At 33.5% G+C, this 22284-nt stretch overlaps 4 protein-coding genes and 1 long non-coding RNA gene across 7 annotated transcripts in view; 1 reads left to right on the top strand and 4 right to left on the bottom strand.

The window, feature by feature from the left end:
* Nucleotides 1–2290, bottom strand: part of LOC147560440 (uncharacterized) — a 76391-nt gene extending 74101 nt beyond the window's left edge. The window contains exons 1-2 of one of the 2 annotated variants that reach the window (XR_015233714.1): nucleotides 813–2160; nucleotides 543–718 (exon numbers count right to left, since the gene is read on the bottom strand). Coding sequence is in view for 1 of the 2 variants with exons in the window: in XM_086658022.1 (XP_086514148.1) it covers nucleotides 850–2094 (1245 nt within the window). In the remaining variant the exon portion in view is untranslated. Of the gene's footprint in view, nucleotides 1–422; nucleotides 719–812 lie in introns of those variants that run through there. The other variant, XM_086658022.1, reaches the window with a different exon arrangement.
* Nucleotides 2291–3466: 1176 nt separating this feature from the next.
* Nucleotides 3467–5571, top strand: LOC147560439 (high mobility group B protein 2-like). The gene is made up of 7 exons (XM_086662600.1): nucleotides 3467–3734; nucleotides 3861–3983; nucleotides 4103–4160; nucleotides 4384–4428; nucleotides 4646–4723; nucleotides 4827–4923; nucleotides 5305–5571. Exons 1-6 carry the CDS (start codon nucleotides 3685–3687, stop codon nucleotides 4917–4919), a joined length of 447 nt encoding a protein of 148 aa, XP_086518726.1. The 5' UTR covers nucleotides 3467–3684; the 3' UTR covers nucleotides 4920–4923; nucleotides 5305–5571.
* A 4571-nt stretch (nucleotides 5572–10142) lies between these two features.
* Nucleotides 10143–13538, bottom strand: LOC147560438 (stress response protein). Of its 2 annotated transcripts, none has more exons than XM_086662597.1 (7): nucleotides 13375–13538; nucleotides 12923–13103; nucleotides 12413–12469; nucleotides 11579–11829; nucleotides 11201–11329; nucleotides 10777–10842; nucleotides 10143–10692 (listed from the first exon to the last, which is right to left on the bottom strand). In XM_086662597.1, exons 2-7 carry the CDS (start codon nucleotides 13068–13070, stop codon nucleotides 10357–10359), a joined length of 987 nt encoding a protein of 328 aa, XP_086518723.1. In that variant the 5' UTR covers nucleotides 13071–13103; nucleotides 13375–13538; the 3' UTR covers nucleotides 10143–10356. The 2 variants fall into 2 exon arrangements, with proteins under 2 accessions (XP_086518723.1, XP_086518725.1); XM_086662599.1 differs by having other exon boundaries at nucleotides 12413–12471; nucleotides 12928–13103; nucleotides 13375–13496.
* A 1390-nt stretch (nucleotides 13539–14928) lies between these two features.
* LOC147560437 (uncharacterized) lies at nucleotides 14929–15294 on the bottom strand. The gene has a single exon (XM_086659284.1). It carries the CDS (start codon nucleotides 15292–15294, stop codon nucleotides 14929–14931), a length of 366 nt encoding a protein of 121 aa, XP_086515410.1.
* Nucleotides 15295–20377: 5083 nt separating this feature from the next.
* On the bottom strand, nucleotides 20378–21736 carry LOC147560436 (uncharacterized). Its single transcript, XR_015234804.1, has 2 exons — nucleotides 21655–21736; nucleotides 20378–20642 (listed from the first exon to the last, which is right to left on the bottom strand). It is a non-coding gene; the product is annotated as an uncharacterized LOC147560436 (long non-coding RNA).
* Between the last annotated feature and the right edge of the window lie 548 nt (nucleotides 21737–22284).

Genomic DNA, 22284 nt, shown 5'->3' with positions numbered 1-22284 from the left:
TGCCCCTCTACATTGTCTGGTATAGTGATTTGGTAAAGAACTTTCCCATATTAAGGGTTCTTTACCAAAACCCTTAATTTCGACTAAAATCGGGACATCCTATGATGTGATGCCAAGTTACTACAAAACCGTAGCAAATACAAAAATCAGGACTTCATAGATAAAATTCTAAGTACTAATTTTGTCACACTTTATTATATGTCAATGTCCCTGTCTAAAATTGCAACAAGTTGACCTAGAAGTGTTGTGAACTGGGGTAAGTATTATTGGCAACTATTGTAGCATTGGTGACGGTTTTAGTACATCTAAATTAGTTTGCCTTTAGTAGACCAACAAATTCTTGAAATAAAATTATTGGAAGAAAGAATCAAAACAGCGTGGATTATCAAACATGTTTAATATTACGATTGAAACCCTAATTCATCAAATGGGTAATTTATTTAGTACTTGAATATCAATTTTTTCATTATTCTGGGAATAGATCACAATCTTCATGATTGAAACTAAAAAAAACAGAGTAACAAGAAAATAAACCCAACTACTAGTCTACTTCATGACTGAGAAAAAAACAGAGTAACTGAAAAAAAAAACAGAGTTATATTTCGTTAATGGAGGTTTCCTCTGTTTCTTCATCTTCTAATTCACCATCTTCATCTTTTCAATCAACCCAGAATCTCACAATTGAAACCCTAATTCATCAAATGGGTATTTTATTCTCCTGCAATTGATCGAAATACATGATTAGAATAAAGAATAAATCAAGAACTGGATGTAATAAAAGAATAAAGAAGTAATCTTTCATAGTAAGTAACCTGAATTGGTAGATGAATTATGGGGATTGATTCAGAATCAATTATTAAACACTTGAATTAATGGACCTTCAGAGCTGTTTGGGGAGGGAGAAATAACGGCATTGAGACGGGTGTCGCAGGTTCCTGAAACTAAATGACCAGTTACCATTATTTCAGTTCCGACGACATTTATATTGACAGTTAGAGTCTCATTATCCGTATTTTTGGTGGTGGTACTGATTCTGGCAGGGGCGGGAGAACTGATAGTGGTGGTGGTACTGTTTTTGGTGGTGGTGGGGGCAGTGGTGGTGGTGGGAGCATCTTTAATGGCGGTGGAGGAACGGTTATTTGTGGTGGGGTTATCTGTTTTGGTGGCGGTGGTGGTGGCACCATTAGTGGTGGTGGTACTGATTTTGCTGGCGGTGGTGGTGGCACCATTAGTGGTGGTGGTACTGATTTTGCTGGCGGTGGGAGAACTGATAGTGGTGGTGGTACTGTTTTTGGTGGTGATGGGAGCACCATTAGTGGTGGAGGGAGCATCTTTAATCGCGGTGGAGGAACGGTTATTTGTGGTGGGGTTATCGTTTTCGGTGGTGGTGGAGACGTTCGTGGTGACTGTATTTGTGGTGGTGATACTGTCTTTGATAGTGGTGGGGGCATCATTAATGGTGGTGATACTGTTCTTGGTGGTGGTTGTGGCACCATTAGTGGTGGAGGGAGCACCTTTAATCACGGTGGAGGAACCTTCATTTGTAGTGTGGTTATCGTTTTCGGTGGTGGTGGAGACATTCTCTGTGACTGTATTTGTGATGGTGATACTGTCTTTGATAGTGGTGGGGGCATCATTAATGATGATGATACTGTTTTTGGTGGTGATGGGGGTACCATTAGTGGTGGCGGAGGGAGCACCTTTAATTACGGTGGAGGAACCTTCATTTGTGGTGAGGTTATCGTTTTCGGTGGTGGTGGTTGTGGTGGTGGAGACATTCTCGGTGACTGTATTTGTGATGGTGATAGTGGCGGGTGCATCATTAACGGTGGCGATACTGTTTTTGGTAGTGGTGGGGGTGCCATCAGTGGTGGAGGGAGCACCTATAATTACGGTGGAGGAACCGTTATTTGTGGTGGGGTTATTGATTTTGGTGGTGGTGGTACAGTTAATCACGGGGGAGAAACCGTTATTTGTGGTGATGGGGTTATCGTTTTGGGTGGTGGTGGTGATGGTGCCGGTGGCGCAGTTAATGGAAATGGTGATGGGAGACAAATGGGTAATGGGTGAATTATCATTAATCTGGGTTTCCATCTTTTCTTCTTCTTCTTGATTACTAACTCTTTTCAGTTTTCACTTTCTCTCTCTACGATTGACAATGGAAATGGGATATCGAAGCTGAACTTATATAGAGAACTACTAAAAAGAAGCGAGGAAGAAGGGAAACAGAATTTAGGGTTAGTTATTTGGACGTTGGGAATTTGTAACAAACTTCCTCAAATCAAGAATATACTGATTAAAACGGATTATTATAACAAACAATATTGATATTTGTAACAAACTTCCTCAAATCAAGAAAGTAATTACAACTCCTCATGAAGTCAAAATTAGTCATTCGAAGTCAAAATTAGTCATTTGTGAGTTCTGTGGCCATCAGTGACAATGGACGTGCCTATAGAAATATTCTTGCCCATATAAGCAATTGTGCTTTCAGTTGTTGTCATAAGATAAGCCCATCTAAATAAGACGTGTTGTTAGCGTAAGCAAACATATATGCTTACACCTCATTGACACCCATAGTAGCACAAATGTTTACACCTCCTTGACACCCATAGTCTTTAAAGACAGTAAATGAAATAGTACATACTACATCCCAAATCAACTTTTTGGGAGTTTGTCAATTTTCCAGTAATTTTGATTAGTACTAGTTTAAAGAATTACAGTATTTACTTTTGTCACTCATCAAATGATACATAGAGTTTATGATGTGTAGTTTTTTTTTTTTTTTTGATGAAGGTATGTGTAGTTGTAATCCAAGTTAATTCCTAAGTTGAACGTCATTTAGGACTAGGTCGTATCTTCCCATGGGACACCCATGCCTTCGTCTATCTGACCGTTTATTAGACAAACCTAATTTTGCATTTTTTATAAACAATAATGAGAAATTTCATCTGTCAAAAACTTTTCAGTCGATCGGAAAGAAATTTGTCTTCCACATTAGAGGTTAAAGGTTCGAAGCACCTAACAATTCAAATAAAAAATTGAAATTCGAAATGAATATCTGAAAATATGTCAAAATTCAAAACATAAAACTTATTTGTCCCAACCGTATAAAACCGGACAAAATCCTTATATCACGTCACATTTTGACATATTCTCCCAATAGGGTAACATATTTATCTGATTACGATTATGTGAATAAAATCTAGTTTTGGCGTTTCATTTTTTTTTTTTTTGTTTTTTTTTTTTTTGTTGAAATCCATATTTTTTTTTTGTTGAGTAGGCGTTCCATATTTTGGGTGTGGTTAAAAAAAAAAGTTTGGGTGTGATTTTATTTTGTAAGATTTCAGGAAAACTTAGGGGTAAATTAGTAAACCCAGTCAAATGTCAAGTTATCACGTAATCGGGTACAAAACCATAATTCGTCGATGCAGTTATCTTTAAGAACTCGAAAAAGTTTTACGACGTGGATGAGAAAACATTTCTTTTCCCGCCATTTCTCGAACTCCAAATCCACATTTCATTCCAATTTAATTTCATTTTCAAGTTCGACCATCTCTCTTCCTATAAATACCTTCACTTGACTTCACACTTTCATTCACTCGTCTCTTTCTCTCTCTAAAATTCGATACTCACTTTCGTAATTCCTCTTCGAATACTCTGATCTCGTTCCGAAACGACGCCATGAGAGGACCAAAGACACTCATGATTGCTCACAAGAGGCCTGATATGGAGTAAGTTCATCTTGTTCTGATCTTCATTTTCAGTTTTAAACCGCTTGATTTCTCCGATTCTTTCGTTATTTTCGTTTTCTGATCACGATTATACTTTTCTTCTCTGTTTTGTGGTTTTATGATCAGTGTTATGAAGCAAAGAAAGATATCTACGAGATCTGCTCCTAAGAAAGAGAAAGCAAAGAGAAACGCTTCATCTGCTGCTGCGAGTGCTCTCAAACGTCCTGCCGGACCTTTCTTCGTCTTTATGTGAGTGATTAAACTTCATCTGCTGTTTTTTTGTTGTTTATAGATTCGATTTTACTTCTTATTTATTTTAATCTTCATCCGTTCTGAGTTTTTCTCCTGTGTTTTTTTTTTAATCACAGGGCGGAGTTCAGGAAAACTTTCAAGGAGGAAAATCCTAATAACAACTCAGTAACTCAAGTAAGATATTAGTTAGAATCAGACTCCATCTTAGTAACTAGCTTTTCCTTGCTTGTTCATAATCTATTTACGGACTAGATCTCTTTACCTACGATCAAGATCTGTAGTTCATTTGAGTAATTTCAACTGCATGCTTAAACTTTTGTATTTTGATCTGGTTGATTTATAATGCTCGGTGATTTTAGTTTTCTTCTAAGTTCTAAGATTGGTTAATGATTTGCAGGTTGGAAAGGCTGGAGGAGAGAAATGGAAATCAATGTCTCCATCTGTAAGAGATCTTCTTGCTCATCTGCCTATTCAATTTATTCAAGTTCTGTTTTCAGTCAGATCTTCTTATACATCTGCCTATTCAATATATTCAAGTTCTGTTTTCAGTCAGATCTTATACATCTGCTTATTCAGATTTGTTAGGCTATAATGGTGTCGGTTTTTTCTCAGTCAGATCTCAAATACTTAGTTTAATCTCTTGTATTTATTTTATGAAGGAGAAAGCTCCTTTCCTTGCTAGAGCAGCTCAACTGAAGGCAGAGTACGAAAAGGCTCGAGATGCTTTAAACCAGAAAGTAATTTTCCTTTCTCGATTTAACTTCCATTTAAATCTTTTATTAAGTAATTTTTATAAGCTTGTAGTATAATACTAATGTTATTTATATTGTCTGTTATTAGATGATTTCTGAAGAAGATACAAAAGAAGAGGAATCTTCTGAAGTTTCCACCGCCGCCGTCCAGGAGGAAGACGATGGAGAAGTAAGCGGTTGATCTGGTACGTGTACCCTTCTCACACTTTCCCATGCTTTTGTTGATTCTCTTTTGTCTTACTCTCTCTCTCTCTCTCTCTAGACTGCTCTTTTTCTCTCTACATGAATTTTGATATTATCCATATTTTGTCTCACTCAGATTTGAGATCTGACTTCAGATCCTAAATGAGTCTTGAGATTTTAGATTGTCGTTTTATCTGTCTGAATTAAAAACAGGTGTTTTTCTTCAAACTAGTCAGATTCAGTCGAGTCAGATTTAGACTTTGCTTAAAAAAACAAGTCTGATTTCTACATAGTTCATCAAAACTATACATTTTAGTAGCATTATCTAATTTGATTTATTTGTACTGTTTAGTTGGTAATCTTAATCTGTTTCCTTGTTGCAGGTAGAATAAACTTGGTGTTTCTTTTGTGGCAGTGAGAAAGATGTGTCTGGTTTTAGTTAGGTTTCTTTTTGTTCTTCAAAATTCCAATCACTTGGATGGAAATATGTAGTAGTGACTTTAGTAGATGTCTGACTTGCTGAACTTTAAGCTGTCTTGGTTTAGTTTCTTAATTGAAATCAAAACAATGTTAGCTAAACTTGGTGTATCTTTTGTTGTAAGTGCTCTTTCACTTACTTTGTCTATGAAATGTTGCTTTGCTTTAGAAAATGAGAGACACTAAGATGGTTTTATTTTTTTTCTTATTCTTTATTGCCTTTACTTCGTTTGAACTATTTGGGTCATTTGAATCAAATAGATTCAAAATCAATCTATGAATCTCTAACCCAAACTCTAAAATGGTAGTACATATTTGAGAAACAAACAATTTGAAATTATATTAGAATCCGTTCACATTTTAAAGATTTATGTTTTGACTTGAAAGTAAACAAATACTACCTAAAGAACTCCTTGCAACAAAAAAAAACCCTAAAGAAACCTACTTTCGTGCAAGGATATAAGAATGTCTTATCATTTTATTGGTTGACTAGGTATCTTTTAGTAATTCATGGGATTAGTATGATCAAAAGTTGAAGTGAAAAGGAAATAGTAAATGGGTTAAGCCAGTTAGAATTGTTGGATGTTAAAAATAAGAATAATGGTAAAAATTCTCTGTTGGGTTTCTGCAAAAAGTTCCCTGCAAAAGTTCCAACTTTATAGTCTAATTATATCAACTATATCTATTATAAAGTTTTCTGAAAAATCTTTTTACATTTTATTGGGTAATAAATGATTCTTTTATCTTCTTCGTTCTAGCTTCTCATTTTTATGTTCTAGTAGCACTGTGCTATTCACTTGTGATATTCAAATAGTTCATTTTGTTCACACGGATGCATAATTCATTTGTATATACAACCTTCCGTATAATAAACTAATAAAGAATGAGGACGTCTTTTTAGGGTATGCGCCCTCTATATACGCATTATGTATCCATGTACACAATGTGGGGTGTGTATAGATAATTCTTGCAATATTTTTTTAAAAAATATATTTTTATTTCAATGACTAAGATTACAACTTCTACTCAACAAAAAAAAAAAAAAAAAGATTACAACTTCTAAATAAAGAATATACCTCTTTAATTTATCTCAAAAATTGATATTATGTCCTAAATTTATTTTAAAAGTGGAGACTATACTTCCCAACCTTGTAAGTCTTGATAATATATCTCTTGAACTTTTCTTATAAAGTTGAAGCTAAAAGATTAAGCATTGTATAGATAATTCTTGCAATATTTTTTTAAAAAATATATTTTTATTTCAATGACTAAGATTACATCTTCTAAATAAAGAATATACCTCTTTAATTTATCTCAAAAATTGATATTATGTCCTAAATTTATTTTAAAAGTGGAGACTATACTTCCCAACCTTGTAAGTCTTGATAATATATCTCTTGAACTTTTCTTATAAAGCTGAAGCTAAAAGATTAAGCATTTTCAAATATTTTGATTGTATAATTGTCCTTTGCCTACGGGAAGACGTGGTGGGTATAAATTAAACATAATGTCCATGAACACTCAAATATGATGTGACATGAGTTTACATATTGATATAAGCCTAGCAGCCGCCAAAAATTAAAGAGAAAAGACAAGCCCCCTGGTCCTGAGATGAAATGCCTATTATACTCAATAGGTATTGTATTTACTAGCACTAACAATGTAAATTGAAGTCCAAATAGAAGATGATAGTTAGAGCAAATTGAGTGAAAGGGTTCCCATTTTTAATTTTGGGAGTTTTTTATTTCAGAAGTATTTTATCCTTTTCAATTTTATTGTCGACATCTCAAGATTTGTTTCTAAATCAAAATTATGTACATGTGTGGATGCAGGTGTTCTGATTTGAATTTTCAACTATAAATTATTAGTTTTAAATATAAGCTTTGAATTTTATATTTTAAAGAGAAATTTTCAAAAATATAAACAAAAAAAAAGGAGAACACTTAAAAAAGAAAAATTTAAGCGAGGTTTTCAGTAATGCAAATTCAACTCTATTTGCGGAAGAAAAATTGCTAATTCAGTTTGCAGAAAAAAAAATTACTAATTCAGTTTGTAGAAAAAAAATATCAAATTCGACTGTAGAAGAAAAAAGTGTTACGAAAAGCAGTTTTTTTTTGAAATCTTTTTTACAGAAAAATATTGAAAGTAGATTTTGATCGAAAGATGATAGAAAATCCTTTTTAGAAAAATAAATTTCATACAAATAGAAAATCCTTTTTCTTTTTAAATTTTTCAATATTTTTTTTTTAAAAAAAAAACTTAGAAAAACGTAGTTTCAAGGATTTGCATAATGTAATATGCAAACTGAGGGTTGCACAATGTAAGTGCAAACTAGGGTTTGCAAAATGTAAATTGCAAACTAGATTTGCAAGCTTTACAGACTGTAATCTCGGGTTCAGATTTTGCAAACTCGATTTGCAACACGATAACAAAAAAATCGAAGTTTCTTCAACCCTAAAAATTTTTATATTCATCGTCACTAGATAAATGAGGGGTTTAGATCTAGGGTTTGGAATGCCCCTTGATAGTCATAGATCCGAATCGGCTTACACTTAAAACCTAAATCTAAAATTTAGTGGTGATGATGAACTAGATCTGAAGAAAAGAATCGAATAAGAAGAAGATTAACCAATGAAATTGAATAGCTTTCATCTTCTTCATTTTCATATAACAAAATAGATATTTGGTTTTTGTAGTGCCAATCAGTTGAATCATATGAATATCTGAGATTATATGAAGCCTTGCCTATCCATATATTTAGGTTAGTTTGAATAATTCCGAACCTTGCAAAGGTCTTCCATGGTTGAATCTAATCCTCTTGCAAATCCTATCGAACAAGAAGAGATTAAATCAATAGTAATACGAACTCATCCATGAAACTAAATGGTTATTTGATGGATCAAAACTAACATTGTAGACAACTTTGATGGAAAAGAAGATAGAGAAGATGAAGGTTAGGGCATTCTACAGAGAGAAAGTAAAGTAGGCCAGAAAAAAAAAGTGAAGAGTACGGGGGTATTTCTGAAATAATTTTTTACCAAATGACCTAAAAGATAATTTTTTTTTTTTGTTGAAATGGCCTAAAAGATAATTAATCATATTATTTGACACATTTACATTATATTATGACACATTTTAATTGTTTGAAAAAAAATTAAGCTTTTTTTTAACTAATTATGCAGAATATTTTTGACCTAATATTTTTACCTACATAATCATCATTAGATTTTGCTTATTTTCATTTACTTATTTTCAATATTATTTTGACTTGTTAAGTTAAAATCTCTACTCTAAAATGATGTGACAAGAATGTAGGTAATGATATGAACCTAGCCTAGACGTCATAAATTAATTAGAAATGACAAGCCCGCGTAGTCCCAAGATAAAGTTTAGAGTTATTTAGTTTTGACTCCTTAGTTTGTGACAGTTTTCTTTATAGCCTCTTGTTTTTCGTAAATTTAAATTTGACCTTCATTTGTTAACACACTCAGTTAACATGAATGGTTAATTTTTTTTTTCCATAATTGCCCTTCTTGTCAAATTGATGTCACAAATTCAAAATTGGTTGCCTTTTAAATACCATTTGATTCTTAAAAAAATCAATTTATTTAGAACAAAAGGGGGCAAAATTTGAATTTACAAAAGACAGAGAGAGCCATAAAAGAAGCTGGTAATAAAGTAGGGGCCAACAAAAAAAATAACTCTCAAGTTTATATCAAACTCAATCTTTCTTATTGCAGAGAATTAATTGATGGTAAGTAGTAGGGGGTACTGATGAGGAGTGGAGGTGTTTATCCATTCTCATGTCTTTGTGCAGCTGGTGTTTACAGTGTGGTTATTAGAGGTTACTGTAGAGGGGAGTGAAGTGTGTGTACTATGGAGTTTATCCATTCTCATGTATTTGGGCAGCTGTAGTTTACAGAGGGAGGGTGGGGGGTTGGGTTATTAGGGTTAGTAGGGATCAGCTTTAGATTGTAGAGGGTATAAATAGACCCAACTTTTACTCCAAAACCCTAATCTAAATCGAATAGTATCTCTAGAATAGAAAGAAGATCTTCTGCTATACTAGATAGATCATAGGACAATCTTCAAATAACTTTGTCACTACTCATCTTTGAGAATCGTACGGATATTCTTTCTTTCTTTCTTTTTTTCTCTCTCTCTCTCTCTCTCCAAAAGGAGAAAGGGGTTTGATTCCTTCCAAGGTATACACACATACATACAGTCCTCTAAGACCTAAGTTAGGGTCCGGCCAACCAACTGATCACACGCCTCTAGGCGGGTGGGTCACAGTCCAACGGATAAATAAATAACCCACAGGCAGCCCTCTCATACCAAAGACTCATTGGTATATAGACTTTATTTCAATGGTGAGTAGCTCGCTCACTATCCAAACAACCAACAACCAGGGGTTCAAATTAAGTGATTATCGTGCTTATAACATCTTAATTCTTAATGATATATCAATATCTTGTAATGACTATCGTAGTTCATATCAAATAAAATACAGAGATTTTAGGTTCGAATATGGGGTGGCCTTTAGGACAGTTCTGCGCTTGTTCTAGTTTCTAATGTATCCATACCTTATATTGTCATGACATTTATGGAAGTTCCTTTGGAATTCTAACAATTAAAAACTCTTGGAGTATAATCTGCCAAACTTGCATTCTGTTTCACATTCTAAAGGGAATGAGGAAATTTAGAGCATTCAAGGAAACCCCATGAAATAATAAGTCAGTCAAGATTTGGCTAACAATATTCTTGATATTCAAGGAAGCTCTCAAGAAAGAGAATACTAACTAGTAGTATTCATTTTTGAGTTCATGAGTAAAATTTCGATTTTCAACACAAACACTCTAGAGTGACAACTTCAAAATTTATATCGAAGACTAAGAGGTCACAGTCAAGATTATAAAAAGATCGCTAGAACTTGAGTAAATTTGGGAAAACTACTACCTTCAGTCCTTGTTTTTACGCCTTTTTTTAGATTGATGTTTCTCTGATTGCTTCTCTTTCACTTTGTCAGGATCATTCTTAGCTTGAGGTTTACCCACCTTCTTCTCTTTCACTTTGCCAGATTCATTCTTAGCTTCATGTTTCTCCGCCTTCTCCTCTTTCATTTTGGCTGAATCGTTCTTAGTTTTGTGCTTCGTCGTCTTTTTTTCTTTCACCTGGTCAGAATCATTCTCAACTTTGTGTTTCTTCGCTTTCTTGTCTTCCCCTTTGCTGGAATCATTAACCTTCACCTTACTGGAGCTCTCGTCTTTCGCTTTGTCGGACTCATCAGCTGTCTTCTGCAATACGGTAAGAGATTTAAATGAATATTATTACCCGATAAAATTTGGAAACATATATTTTTACAGGTAACGCTTTATTACCTTTCTTTTTAGCCTGAGCCTCTGCCGCTGCCTCCCACTGATTTTCTTCTTGGAACCCTTCAAATCCTGAAAGATTTGTGTTACAGAAAGTGAAAAATATATCAGATTTCGAATTAGCAACTGATTTGCGGATGATAAGATGAATCGGACATCAAGCGATTCGTTTGGATTAGATGCTGACACTATTGGGTCCTTGGACACATAGCCCGAATGAGTGTTTGCAATAAGCGAATGCGAGAACTATTAGTTTCACTTAAACAGTTCCAACTGTTAAGACCAGATTCTCGTTCCACTTATGCGAGTAAAGGAATTAAACGTATAAGAACTTAAATGGTAAATGAGTCAATTTCATCGGTAGTTTTAGATTTAACTGTTGGCACTCGAGTTCAGATTGAAAAAGGAACTGATTAGCAGAGAAACTAACCTTAGCAAGAGCTAAAGTTCGAGCATGCCTCTCTGCATGGGTCTCTTGATCTTCTTCAACTTCACCGTTGTCGTTTAACATGAACTTTAATTTCCCTTGACTTAACAGTTTCTCAGAGCGAGCATGTCCCTACAGAATAAAGTAAATAAAAACAACTACTTTAGACGGATAATGAGAACTCCGACCATTGAAAACAAACTTAAATACATCAGTATGTTCACTGTCTTGTTTTGACCGGACAATCAGGTCATAAACCCTAAACTAATATCCTAAAATGTTACACAATACGTAGTAAGCGTGATATAGTCGAATGATTTTAATTTACTGATGAAATTGAGATGGACAATAATGAGAGAAAGCATGTAAGTAGATTCACACCTTTGATGATAAGTGTGCCCTCAAAGTTTCCTCATTCAAACAAACTACTCGTGGGCATAGTTTACATTTGAAAACTGTTCCACATTGCAAAGCACGGCCTTCAAAATCTGCAAGGACAGAATATTTTCTTGCAGAATTAACGACATTGAGATTTCTCGATGCTTCATCATAGTCATCGTCATGATCTTCATCGTGATAATCATCTTCACTGTCCTCATCATCTTCACCATCTTCATCATTTAGCACCAAACCTGATCATGTATCAACATACTTAGAAATTTGGAAGTGCGTGGATTGGCCCAAGGGGAGGAGAAGAAAAAACATCAACATGCTTGAGCTTGAGGCATTACGCCAGATGAAAAGCACGCTCAAATTAAAATCAGTACTCATGCGTGATGCATCAGTATTCATTTGGTATACCAGTAAATTACAATTAACAAAAAGCACTAAGAAACAATACGTGTCTTCAAACATCAAGATAACTTTCTACAGAAATTTCTAGTTTTTTACATGTGTAAATCTCTAGAAAGATTACGTATTTTGGTCCTTATAGGTAGTACTAATCTGTTCAGACCACCATATGCCTGCAAATAAATCTATTTATGCTTTAGGTTTTGGGGTTTAGGGTTTGGATACCCCATGTATAAGACTCGACAATATGAGTAGCTTAGAGCACAGTTAAGCATGTTACTCGCCCAACACTCTTAATCATGCTAAGAGAAAACCGAATTAACCACGTATGGAGTTAAAGTTACATGAGTCGGTAAGATAGCCATTGTGCAAATCTTAAATTCACAGGTTTTCAAAAGCGACTGAGTAATATCTAAAGCCAACCTGACGAGTCAACCTTAACCTCATTTCCTGAGCTATCCTCGCTTTTATATCCTGAATCTGCGCAAACGACAGAGAGGAAGATAGATAAGAAAACTACAAGATAGATAAAAGAAATTCAATCTATCAAAGTATACCTGCACCCAACCACGAAAACAATTACGAAAATGGTATACGATGAAATAAGTGAGCGAAAGATTCAAAATATAACGGAATAATATTGAAATGCCAAAGACAAGATGAAATCAAAGAAAACTAAAAACAAGTTTTCTGAAACAACATAATCTTCTAATGTGACTTACGAAATTATACATGGATGTATAGACAATGGCATATATAGAGATAACTCATAGAATAATTTTTTCGATTATCCAGTTCATGGGAGTATCAGGATGGAAAAAAATCCGAGAACCCACTATCGATATGAATAGGAGAACCCGATTAACATACAAAATTTGATCGAATAGACATACAAAATAGTTAGACAATGAAGAAAGTTAATCACATTCTTACCTTCTTCTTCTTCTTCTGCAACTTCTTCTTCTTCTGAAACATCCACTTCTTCTTCTGATTCAGACTCTGATTCTGAAGAAGACGAAGATGAATCAGATAAATCATCTCCTTGATTGTGTTCTTGCTTGTAAAATTGCCTTTTAATCATTTTGAGCTACCTTTGAATGAACTAAATAGATTTCTGTAACAAAGACTTGAATATTAGTACTCATAGCAGATACAGTGGAAGGAAATTTAGGTTTTCTTAGTACAAGCAGAATTAAAGGGTTAAGCAACTGAATGTATAGCAGAGAAACTAGGGCATATAAAACATCTATTAGACATAAAAGATTCAATTTTTAGCGGTTCAAGAGTAAATTTCTAAGAGCAAATAATAGTTTAGAGAAAACCCACTTCAAGCTATTATTCTAAATAATGAATAGAGATAGAGAGAGAGAGGGCGGAGGAAATACCAGCGCCACCGCAGGTTTGCCGGTTGAAGCCGTGAAAGGGAGGCGCAGCAGAAGAGAAGAGAGAGAGGGAGTGAGGTGGAGGGAAGTAGGAGTTAAGCGGGAACCCAAGAGGGCAAAAAAAAAAGTAGGGTTAGTACTCGGGGACTGTTTCCATACAGCCGTCCAAGTTTTTCCCTTTAGCTCTGAGCTAAAGTCATTGACTCCAGTCAATTCTATTTGACTAACTTAATCGATCTTATTTCCTGGTACGAAAGAACATGTATACTCCAGACTGGACAATCTGAGATTTTGTTTATGGTCTCGAACAACATTATTTTTCAGGTTGTCTAATACAAAAGAACAAATATACTTTAGACTGGACAATCTGAGATTCTGAGGTTTTGTTTAAGGTGTCAGACTAGAGAATTCATTATTTTTCATATCAAATAAATTCTATTACTACTAACAAATCATTCTAAAAACACTCGAAATTAATCCAAAATTGATGATAAACATTTTTTTGAGGATTGAACTATTTTGAAAACTTTTCAGACACTTACATCAAAATATAAAATTATAAAAAAAAAAAAAAGAATTTTAGGACCAATTTTTAACAAGAAATAGAGATCTTTTAAAGCGTTTCTTTTGTTTTCTTCATTGAACGAACTACAGATGATACCCTTTAAGAAACATGAAGAAATGTAAGGATTTTGATGAGGATTTGTGAAGAAAAATCCGATTGAAAATTGAGGAAGAAGAGGAAACCAAGAAGTGCTCGGACTGCCTATAGACAAAATAGGTGAAAAGGGGTGCGCTTATAGTTAGATGGGCCTAAATAAAAATAAAAAGTGTAATACCTACAGAAGCACCCTTTTTGCAATTATTTGATGCACTCTTGAGCATAATGGATCTCCATTTATTGTGAAAAGTAAAACAAGGACATGTTTTTTTGGAACAAAAAATATTCAATTTTCAAAATTTGATTGAAAAAGATTTTGCAATATAAGAAAATGAGTTGAAAGAATTTAGTTCCGAGTTACAAATTTCCCCTTTTAGAGTTGAATCAAGAACAAGTAGTTGATAGTTCCTCACCACCTACAATGGAGGAACCAGGAATTTTCATTCGAAAAGATTTTACCCGTCCGACCACTCTAAAGGGCACGGTTATTAGGCTACCCACAGCTTGGGCCAGCCTACTAGTGGTTCCGCCCATGGACTACCTAATCTCAATGTGTTTTCCCATTTATCTCACTTATTCACTGAAAAGTGCAAAAATGGAAGCAAAATATAAAACAAGAACTTGACTTTGTGGTTTATTCTTTATATACACTAAGTGATGATGATGCTTCTTCTTCACAGGGTACAAATTTGCCTATATGATAGAACATTTGTAAACACAATACACTAATCATAAAGATCTCGAAAGAAATCGAAAAAGGAGACCCATTATCCACAACAAGAACCATCATATACCAATCCTTGGGTCTAAAAACATTCCATTAGAAACATCTCTGCTAAGAAAGGATCTTCTTAGGTTTGTAAAGCTCTCTCAGCAAGTATTGACTATTGAGTAACTTAACCTTCCAACTCCTTCGAATCGGTTTTCAAGTTCTTGTAACTTAGCCTTCTAGTTAGCCGGCTTTCTGAAACTTCCACAACGGAACAGATGCTCGGTATAAATCCACCACTGCCACCGCCAACACCACCACCACCACAACTTTCTTTCTTCTTATTCTTCCTCTGTGGTTTCATGTTCACAAACCCAAGCTTGGGTTGTTTGAAACTACCAGTAGAAGAAGCATTATTTGCATTTTGTAGTTGAGGTTCTTGAGAGTTCCCTCCAGAGACCACTTCAAGCTTACTAAAGTACTCGATTTCTTGCCGAACAAGCGATCCAACGGTGCCACGAGTGCCTATCTTGACCGGAGTTGTCCCTGACATTTTCTCAGAGACTTGGTTAACTATGGTAGAGACTTTATAGATCATATTTTTGTGTCTACCTAGAGGTGAGTGAGGAGAATTGTGGATGAAGATGGGTGTTGGTTTGGGGAATTGTCTTCATCTAGATTTTGGAAGGTTGCTTTGAGTTTGGACCTATATGTAGGTAAAGCTTATATGTATAGATTGGACATTAACCTTTTACTATTTGTGTTGCTCCAATTGAAGTGGACAGCATGGGTTGTTGCATAGTTTTGGAATTTGATGTTGATAAGGTCACCATTCTCTTGTGTTTCCAATCAAATCATGTGAACTCTCTCCACTCTCTCTCTCTCTCTCTCTCTCTCCATACAGTAGCTATTTGGTGTGAATTATTGCATATGTAATCACAGATTAGATTAAAATTTTGTATTATTAGTGGATAGCTAGAAAAATTGAATGGTGATTGTGTACTTAGAGACACAATTTCATTTACCTTATCTTAATGCTAGGATTTGTCATTTCTTCTTCATTGTGCTTCCAATTGCAATCCGTAAAGGTTGTTGGTCAATTGGTTGAAGAGAGTGAACGATTTATCTGTGACAAAAATCATGTGACTAATTAAAATAACATCGTTCAGAGAATTAAGAAGTCCTAACAAATTTCACTGTTCACAATACTTAGTGAATTTTGATGAAATGTATCGCACAATCATGTCCGAAAATTTGTCGCGATTAGGTCCCACTAGGGTAGTAGGATTAATGTCTATACTCAATCAATTCCTAGACCATCAATGTAAATAAACTGTTTTAGGTAGTTACACCATTAAGAACTACCACCAACTCATCTTTATATATTAGTTGAGAGAACAGTGTAAAGTGAAGTCTATAGGCGCCCATCAAAATTGCTGTTGACACCTCTCACAACCAACTTTTGAGGAAGGGCCCGTAATTCTAAGGCCCAAAATATGTGGGATAATAGGGAGGAGGCCCAATCTTAAATATTAATGAGAAAAAAACCCACTTTGTAAAAGTACCACATTACCCTCATTTACACAAATAAGAGACAATCCTATCCTCCCAAATTTTTCCTCCCAAATTTCCCGCCCAAAACTTTGGCATCCCATTAAGTCAGATTGGGGTTATTAATAACCCAAGACTCAAAACCCATTTACTCTTAGTAAGCTGAAAAAAGACATTTCATATTCTCATTCTCTCTCTCTACAAAAACCATCTTCCATCTCTCTCTACAAAAACCATCTTCTCTCTCTCTGCAAATCGTTTTTTAACTTAAATCTCCATCGACTCTCTCGACCAATTTCGGCTGAAATCCAGAGAAACTCAGGGTATCTAAGATCTTCTATTTTTGGTTTCAGGGGAGAGGGGAAATATTAGGGTTTTGATTGTTGAAAGGTCTGTTGAAGATTATTAGGATTTTGTTTGGGAAAAACTATAGGTTTTGATGTTGTCTCTTAATGTTAAAGAGATTTTACATAAAGAAGGGGATTATATCATAACAGATTTCTCTGTGTTTGAAACATTTTTTTTATATTAACATGGATTATTTATCTTATGAGGTTTTAGAGAGATAAACATTTGAGTTTTAGATCTAGTTATTTGAAGCTCCATTAATGAAGTTGTTTTTGGAGTTTCTTTATCTTATTTCTTTTTTTACATCACTTCCTTATTTGCGATTGACATATCTGGTTTATTTAGAACATATTTTCGTACACATTTTGATCTTTCTTTCTTGCTTCTCTCTTATTTGTTTCTGTTTTTTTACGTTTTCATCCAAACCCAGAACATAAATCAATGTTGTGGAAAGATAACATTACGTGCTTGCAACATAAATTGTTATTTTTGAACACAAGTGGTTATGTTTTGAGCACACATGTAAATGTTCAATGTAACTATTAAACACTATCTTCATGTTTAACAGACAAATTGTCAGGTGTTTTAAGCATTTTAGAATATGTTGTTCGTTAAGGGGTTCTGTTTCACACATTTAGGGGTTTGTTGATGATTTTGGGAGTTTTACTTGGTAAAAAAAACTATTGTTCTTCGTTAAGCATTTTGGGAGTTTTTGAGACATTTACAGCTATGTTGAAGACATTGGGGATTATGTTTCAAACATTTAGGGTTTTGTTGTTGATTTTTGGGTGTTTACTTGGTAAAAAAGCTTTTGTTCTTCGTTAAGCATTTTAGGAGTTTTGGAAAAAATTAAAGTTATGTTGAAGACATTTTGGGTCATGTTTCAAACATTTATGAGTTTGTTGATGATTTTTTGGTGTTTTACTTGGTAAAAAAGTTATTGTTCTTTGTTAAACATTTTTTATGGGTTTTTGGAGCCATTTACAATTATGTTGAAGACATTTCGGATTCTGTTTCAAACATTTAGGGTTTTGTTGGTGATTTTGGGGTGTTGTACTTGGTAAAAAAAACTTTTGTTCTCCGTTAAGCATTTTGGGGGTTTTGGGAAAAATTTAAAGTTATGTTGAAAACATTTTGGGTTTTGTTTCAAACATTTAGGGGTTTGTTGATGATTATTGGGTGGTTTACTTGGTAAAAAACTATTGTTCTCCTTTAAGCATTTTGGGGGTTTTGGAGTCATTTACAGTTATGTTGAAGACATTTCGGATTCTGTTTCAAACATTTAGGGTTTTGTCTGTTGATTTTGGGTAGTTGTACTTGGTAAAAAAAACTTTTGTTCTCCGTTAAGCATTTTGGGGGTTTTGGGAAAAATTTAAAGTTATGTTGAAGACATTTTGGGTTTTGTTTCAAACATTTAGGGGTCTGTTGATGATTTTTGGGGGTTCTACTTGGTAAAAAATTTATTGTTCTTCGTTAAGAATTTTGGGAGTTTTTGGAGACATTTACAATTATGTTGAAGACATTTAAGATTCTGTTTCAAACATTTAGGGTTTTGTTGTTGATTTTTTAGTGTTTTACTTGGTAAAAAAAACTTTTGTTCTTCGTTAAGCAATTTAGGGGTTTTGGGAAAAATTTAAAGTTATGTTGAAGACATTTTGGATTTTGTTTCAAACATTCAGGGGTTTGTTGATGATTTTTTGTTGTTTTACTTGGTAAAAAAACTATTGTTCTTCGTTAAGCATTCTTTGTTGTTCAAAATACCGACACTTCTTCAATAATGTGAACACCTTCTCTTTTGTTAGAAACATATTTATCAATTGTTTAATGTATATTTTTGCTCTTCATATTCGGGATTCATTCTGAATGAGTATGCCTTTGACATTTTCCACTACTTTTAAACATTTTTAGAAATGCTGATAACATTCGCTTTAATGTCTCGAACATTTTCCTATATTCCTACTGCATATAATCATTTGTTCATTCCGCTTGCAGAATTTTCATCTATGGAACCTGATAGAGCACCTGCTACTTCTCAAAATAATGATAAGAAAAGCTAGTTTTTGAATCGTGTCGCGCCCAATTGTAGTTGTCATTCTTCCGTATGTCTCCAACATGAATTAGTTAGTTTGCATATGTTGCTTATTTGTCTTAGATTTTCTTCTTTTTGTCTATGAATTTTATATATTGTTCCAAACATTCTAACTCATGTTGTTTAGTGAATGGATCCTTACATGGCTAACTCTTATTTTGTAAATTTCTTATTCATCCAAAAGAGTGTCAAACAATGTAAAAATGCACCTGAAGAATGTTCATAACATTATTGATTGTTTCTTCATATTTTGTTTAATTCCTGAGACAAACTGTTTATTGTCTCTGCATCTCATATATTTTGAAGAACAAATTTTTTGTTATCTTAATCATAAAATTCTATGAACATGTCCAACATTGTAGTTGACATTCTTCAAAATGTCCGGACCAAAATCGCAAATGTTTAAATCAGAACCCCACATGTTTTCAACATAACTTTAAATGTTTCTAAAAACCCCCAAAATGTTAAACGAATAACAAAAGTTTTTTTTACCAAGTAAAACCCTAAACAATCATCAACATTCCCCTGAATGTCTGAAACATAACCGAAAATGTCTTCACCATATTTTAAAATGTTTCCAAAAACCCCCCAAAATGCTAAACTAAGAACAAAGACTTATTTACTCAGTAAAACACCCAAAATTCATCAACAAACCCATGAATGTCTGGGACAAAACCCAAAATAACTACAACAAAATCGTAAATATTTGAAACATAACCCAAAATGTCTTTAACATAACTGTAAATGTTTTCAAAACCACCCGAAATGCTAAACGAAGACAAAAGCTTTTTACCAAGTTTACACTTAAAAATCATCAACATTTCCCTGAATGTCTGAAACAGAACTCAAAATGTTGTCAACAAATCCATAAATGTTTGAAACAGAACCCAAAATGTTTAAAACAAAACCCCATATGTCTTCAACATAACTGTAAATGTCTCCAAAAACTCTCAAAATGCTTAACGAAGAACAAAAGATTTTTTACCAAGTAAAACACCCAAAAATTACCAACAATACCCAAAATGTTTGAAACAGAATCCTAAATGTCTTCAACATAAATGTAAATGTCTCCAAAATCCACCAAATACTTAACGAATAACAATACCTTTTTTACCAAGTAAAACACCCAAAACTCATCAACAAACCCCTAAATGATTGAAACAAAACCCCTTAACAAACAACATATTCTAAAATGCTTAAAACACCTGACAATTTGTCTGTTAAACATCAACATATGCTAAAACGTAATTTCTAAAGAGAGAAAACGAAAAGTAGATCTAAGTTTGTACTTTTTTGGTTTATTAGAACAAGAAACTGTGTAATGGGTTTTCACCTTGTTAAAGCTAAAAGATTATGTTGCTTAGAACTTTGAAATTATGTTGCTCCATTAATGAAGATCTTCTTATCTATTTTTCTCTTTTCAAATTTTGTTCTTCAAACCATAATCCTCTTCACCATTTATGTTCATATGTTAGATCCACTTTTCATCTAGTTAGGTTTTAGATAGATAATGATTTAAATTTTAGATGTAGTTATTTGAAGCTCAACTTTTCAAGAATTTTCAAGAATTTTTCTACTAACCTGTTTTTCGCGTCGCATTTCATTTAATGTTTTGAGCAAGTACGGTAGTGTTGAAACCATAAATGAGTTAAATAAACAACATAAATTGAAGTATTTATAACAAAATCTTTTGTGCCAGTTACAAAAGCTAAAATGTCTCCATACAAAAAATCATCATCGAGACCAAGCTAAAAATTTACAAACAAATCTGGATATTGGTTCAAAAGCTTTCACTCGTCCTGAACATATTTGACCTATGTGAGTTAAATTGGGACTTCAAGATTCCGATACAAATTTTTTGTTCCCGTCGCGTGAATCATCAGTTGTTTTATCTACTTCCTTTCTAAATGAGACTGCAAGTGGTTAACAATCAGTAACAAAAAAGAATGTGGTTTCGATAACAAATAATAATATGCACAAAATAGCAAAAAAAATGCAATAAACATATGCATGCTTGTCCAGGCTAGTATCGGAAATGCTATAAAGTATAGTAGTTGGTCTCAGAACAATCATATATGGTTTCTCATATAAAAAAGTATTGAATGAACAGAGAATAGTAGCGCAATAAAATGTCAAAAACTTTTAGAACAAACTGGAATATGTCCAGAAATTATTAAATAAAATGCAAAATATATAGTATTTGTTATCTTTGAAGATAAGTTGCAAACATAAAAAAAGAAAGAGAAAGATAGTGTTTAATGGTTACGTTGAGCATTTACATGTGTGCTCAAAACATAACCACTTGTGTTCAAAACAAACGTATAAGTGCGTAAAACAAACACGTGAATGTTCCTAGAACGCAATTCTTCCAAAAAACGGATGTTATGTTTGAAGAAAATAAAAAATGTCAATAAAATTGACGAAATAAATAAAGCATTTTTGAGTTTGCTCGCTGAACCAACATCGTTTCTATATCAAAATTAAGATGATTAAAACACTAATCAATTTCCGTAAGTGAAAAAAATCTGAGTTTTGGTGGTAACATTTATAAAAATTAATAAAACATTTTTAAGTTTGCTCGTTGTATTAGAATCATTCTAAAGACATATATTAAAATGCTTAACAAATCAGTAAATTTGTTTGTTAAATATCAAAATATGCTAAAAACGTAATTTCTAGAGAGAGAAACTAAAAAACAGATCTAAAGTTGTACTTTTGTTTTCTTTGAAAATTTTTATATCAAAGTTGGAAGAACATATCTAAAAACATATCAAAGTTTAAAGAACAAACATATGTCAAAAATAGATCTAAAATGATTATATCAAAGTTCGAAGAATCTAGTTTGAAAAGAGATAAATAAGATGGATGATGAATAATACATTTGTTGCAACAAAAGATTAAAGAAGAAGATGAAGAAGATCATACCTTGGTTGTTGTTGCAGATGAGTTAAAGATTAAGGGAGAAGAAGATGATCAAAATATGATAAAGATGATAACAAAGTTGTTGATCATGATAATAGGTGTATTGAAGAAGATGTCCAAAACCTTTCCCAAACCGAACAACAACTCCGACTAAGATTTCGCCAAACCGGACAACAGCTTCGGTGGGGAGAGGGAAGGTATTTGTGTTTCTAGAAAAGATGGAAGAATATAATGGAAGGAAAGAAATTTTTTTGAGAAGGAAAGAAATTCTCTGACTTAAAAGGGAAATAATGAGGGAAATTTGGGTTATATATATAAAGGGTAGAATAGGGATTATCTAAAGTAATGGGTTTCTAGAGATGGGAAAATGCACCTAGGGATCCGAAATTGGGTTTGATATTGGTTTATTTTCAAAAAAATGGGGTTTGTATGAATTATTAATCTATGGTGGGCCTAATTTGGTATTTGACCCAATTTTTTGGGCTTTTAAATAAAAAGCCTTGTGTGTAAATGGGACACCTACGACAATTATGCTGACATCTTTAGAACCTCTCATTGGAATTCATTTCCTCTTTCAAATAATGTTTGGTAAATTGTACTATGTTAGGTTTTCACCATCATTATTAATTTATT

This window comes from Eschscholzia californica, unplaced genomic scaffold (assembly GCF_041429995.1).
Source record: "Eschscholzia californica isolate CP2 unplaced genomic scaffold, dmEscCali1.0.p SCAF_2, whole genome shotgun sequence".
Taxonomy (NCBI): domain Eukaryota; kingdom Viridiplantae; phylum Streptophyta; class Magnoliopsida; order Ranunculales; family Papaveraceae; genus Eschscholzia; species Eschscholzia californica.
The sequence above is the reverse complement of the archived record's forward strand: the minus strand, read 5'-3'. Positions and strand labels throughout refer to the sequence as shown.

What these genes read in the sequence shown, in the direction of transcription:
- LOC147560438 (XM_086662597.1), bottom strand. Translation starts at nt 13,070, where the DNA reads ATGATTAAAAGGCAATTTTACAAGCAAGAACACAATCAAGGAGATGAT. An exon ending in GGTTAAGGTTGACTCGTCAG is followed by an intron (nt 11,830 to 12,412) that starts GTTGGCTTTAGA and finishes ATACATGATCAG; the next exon opens with GTTTGGTGCTAAATGATGAA. An exon ending in GAACTTTAGCTCTTGCTAAG is followed by an intron (nt 10,843 to 11,200) that starts GTTAGTTTCTCT and finishes CAAATCTTTCAG; the next exon opens with GATTTGAAGGGTTCCAAGAA.
- LOC147560439 (XM_086662600.1), top strand. Translation starts at nt 3,685, where the DNA reads ATGAGAGGACCAAAGACACTCATGATTGCTCACAAGAGGCCTGATATG. An exon ending in ATAACAACTCAGTAACTCAA is followed by an intron (nt 4,161 to 4,383) that starts GTAAGATATTAG and finishes AATGATTTGCAG; the next exon opens with GTTGGAAAGGCTGGAGGAGA. An exon ending in GGAAATCAATGTCTCCATCT is followed by an intron (nt 4,429 to 4,645) that starts GTAAGAGATCTT and finishes TATTTTATGAAG; the next exon opens with GAGAAAGCTCCTTTCCTTGC.
- LOC147560437 (XM_086659284.1), bottom strand. Translation starts at nt 15,294, where the DNA reads ATGTCAGGGACAACTCCGGTCAAGATAGGCACTCGTGGCACCGTTGGA.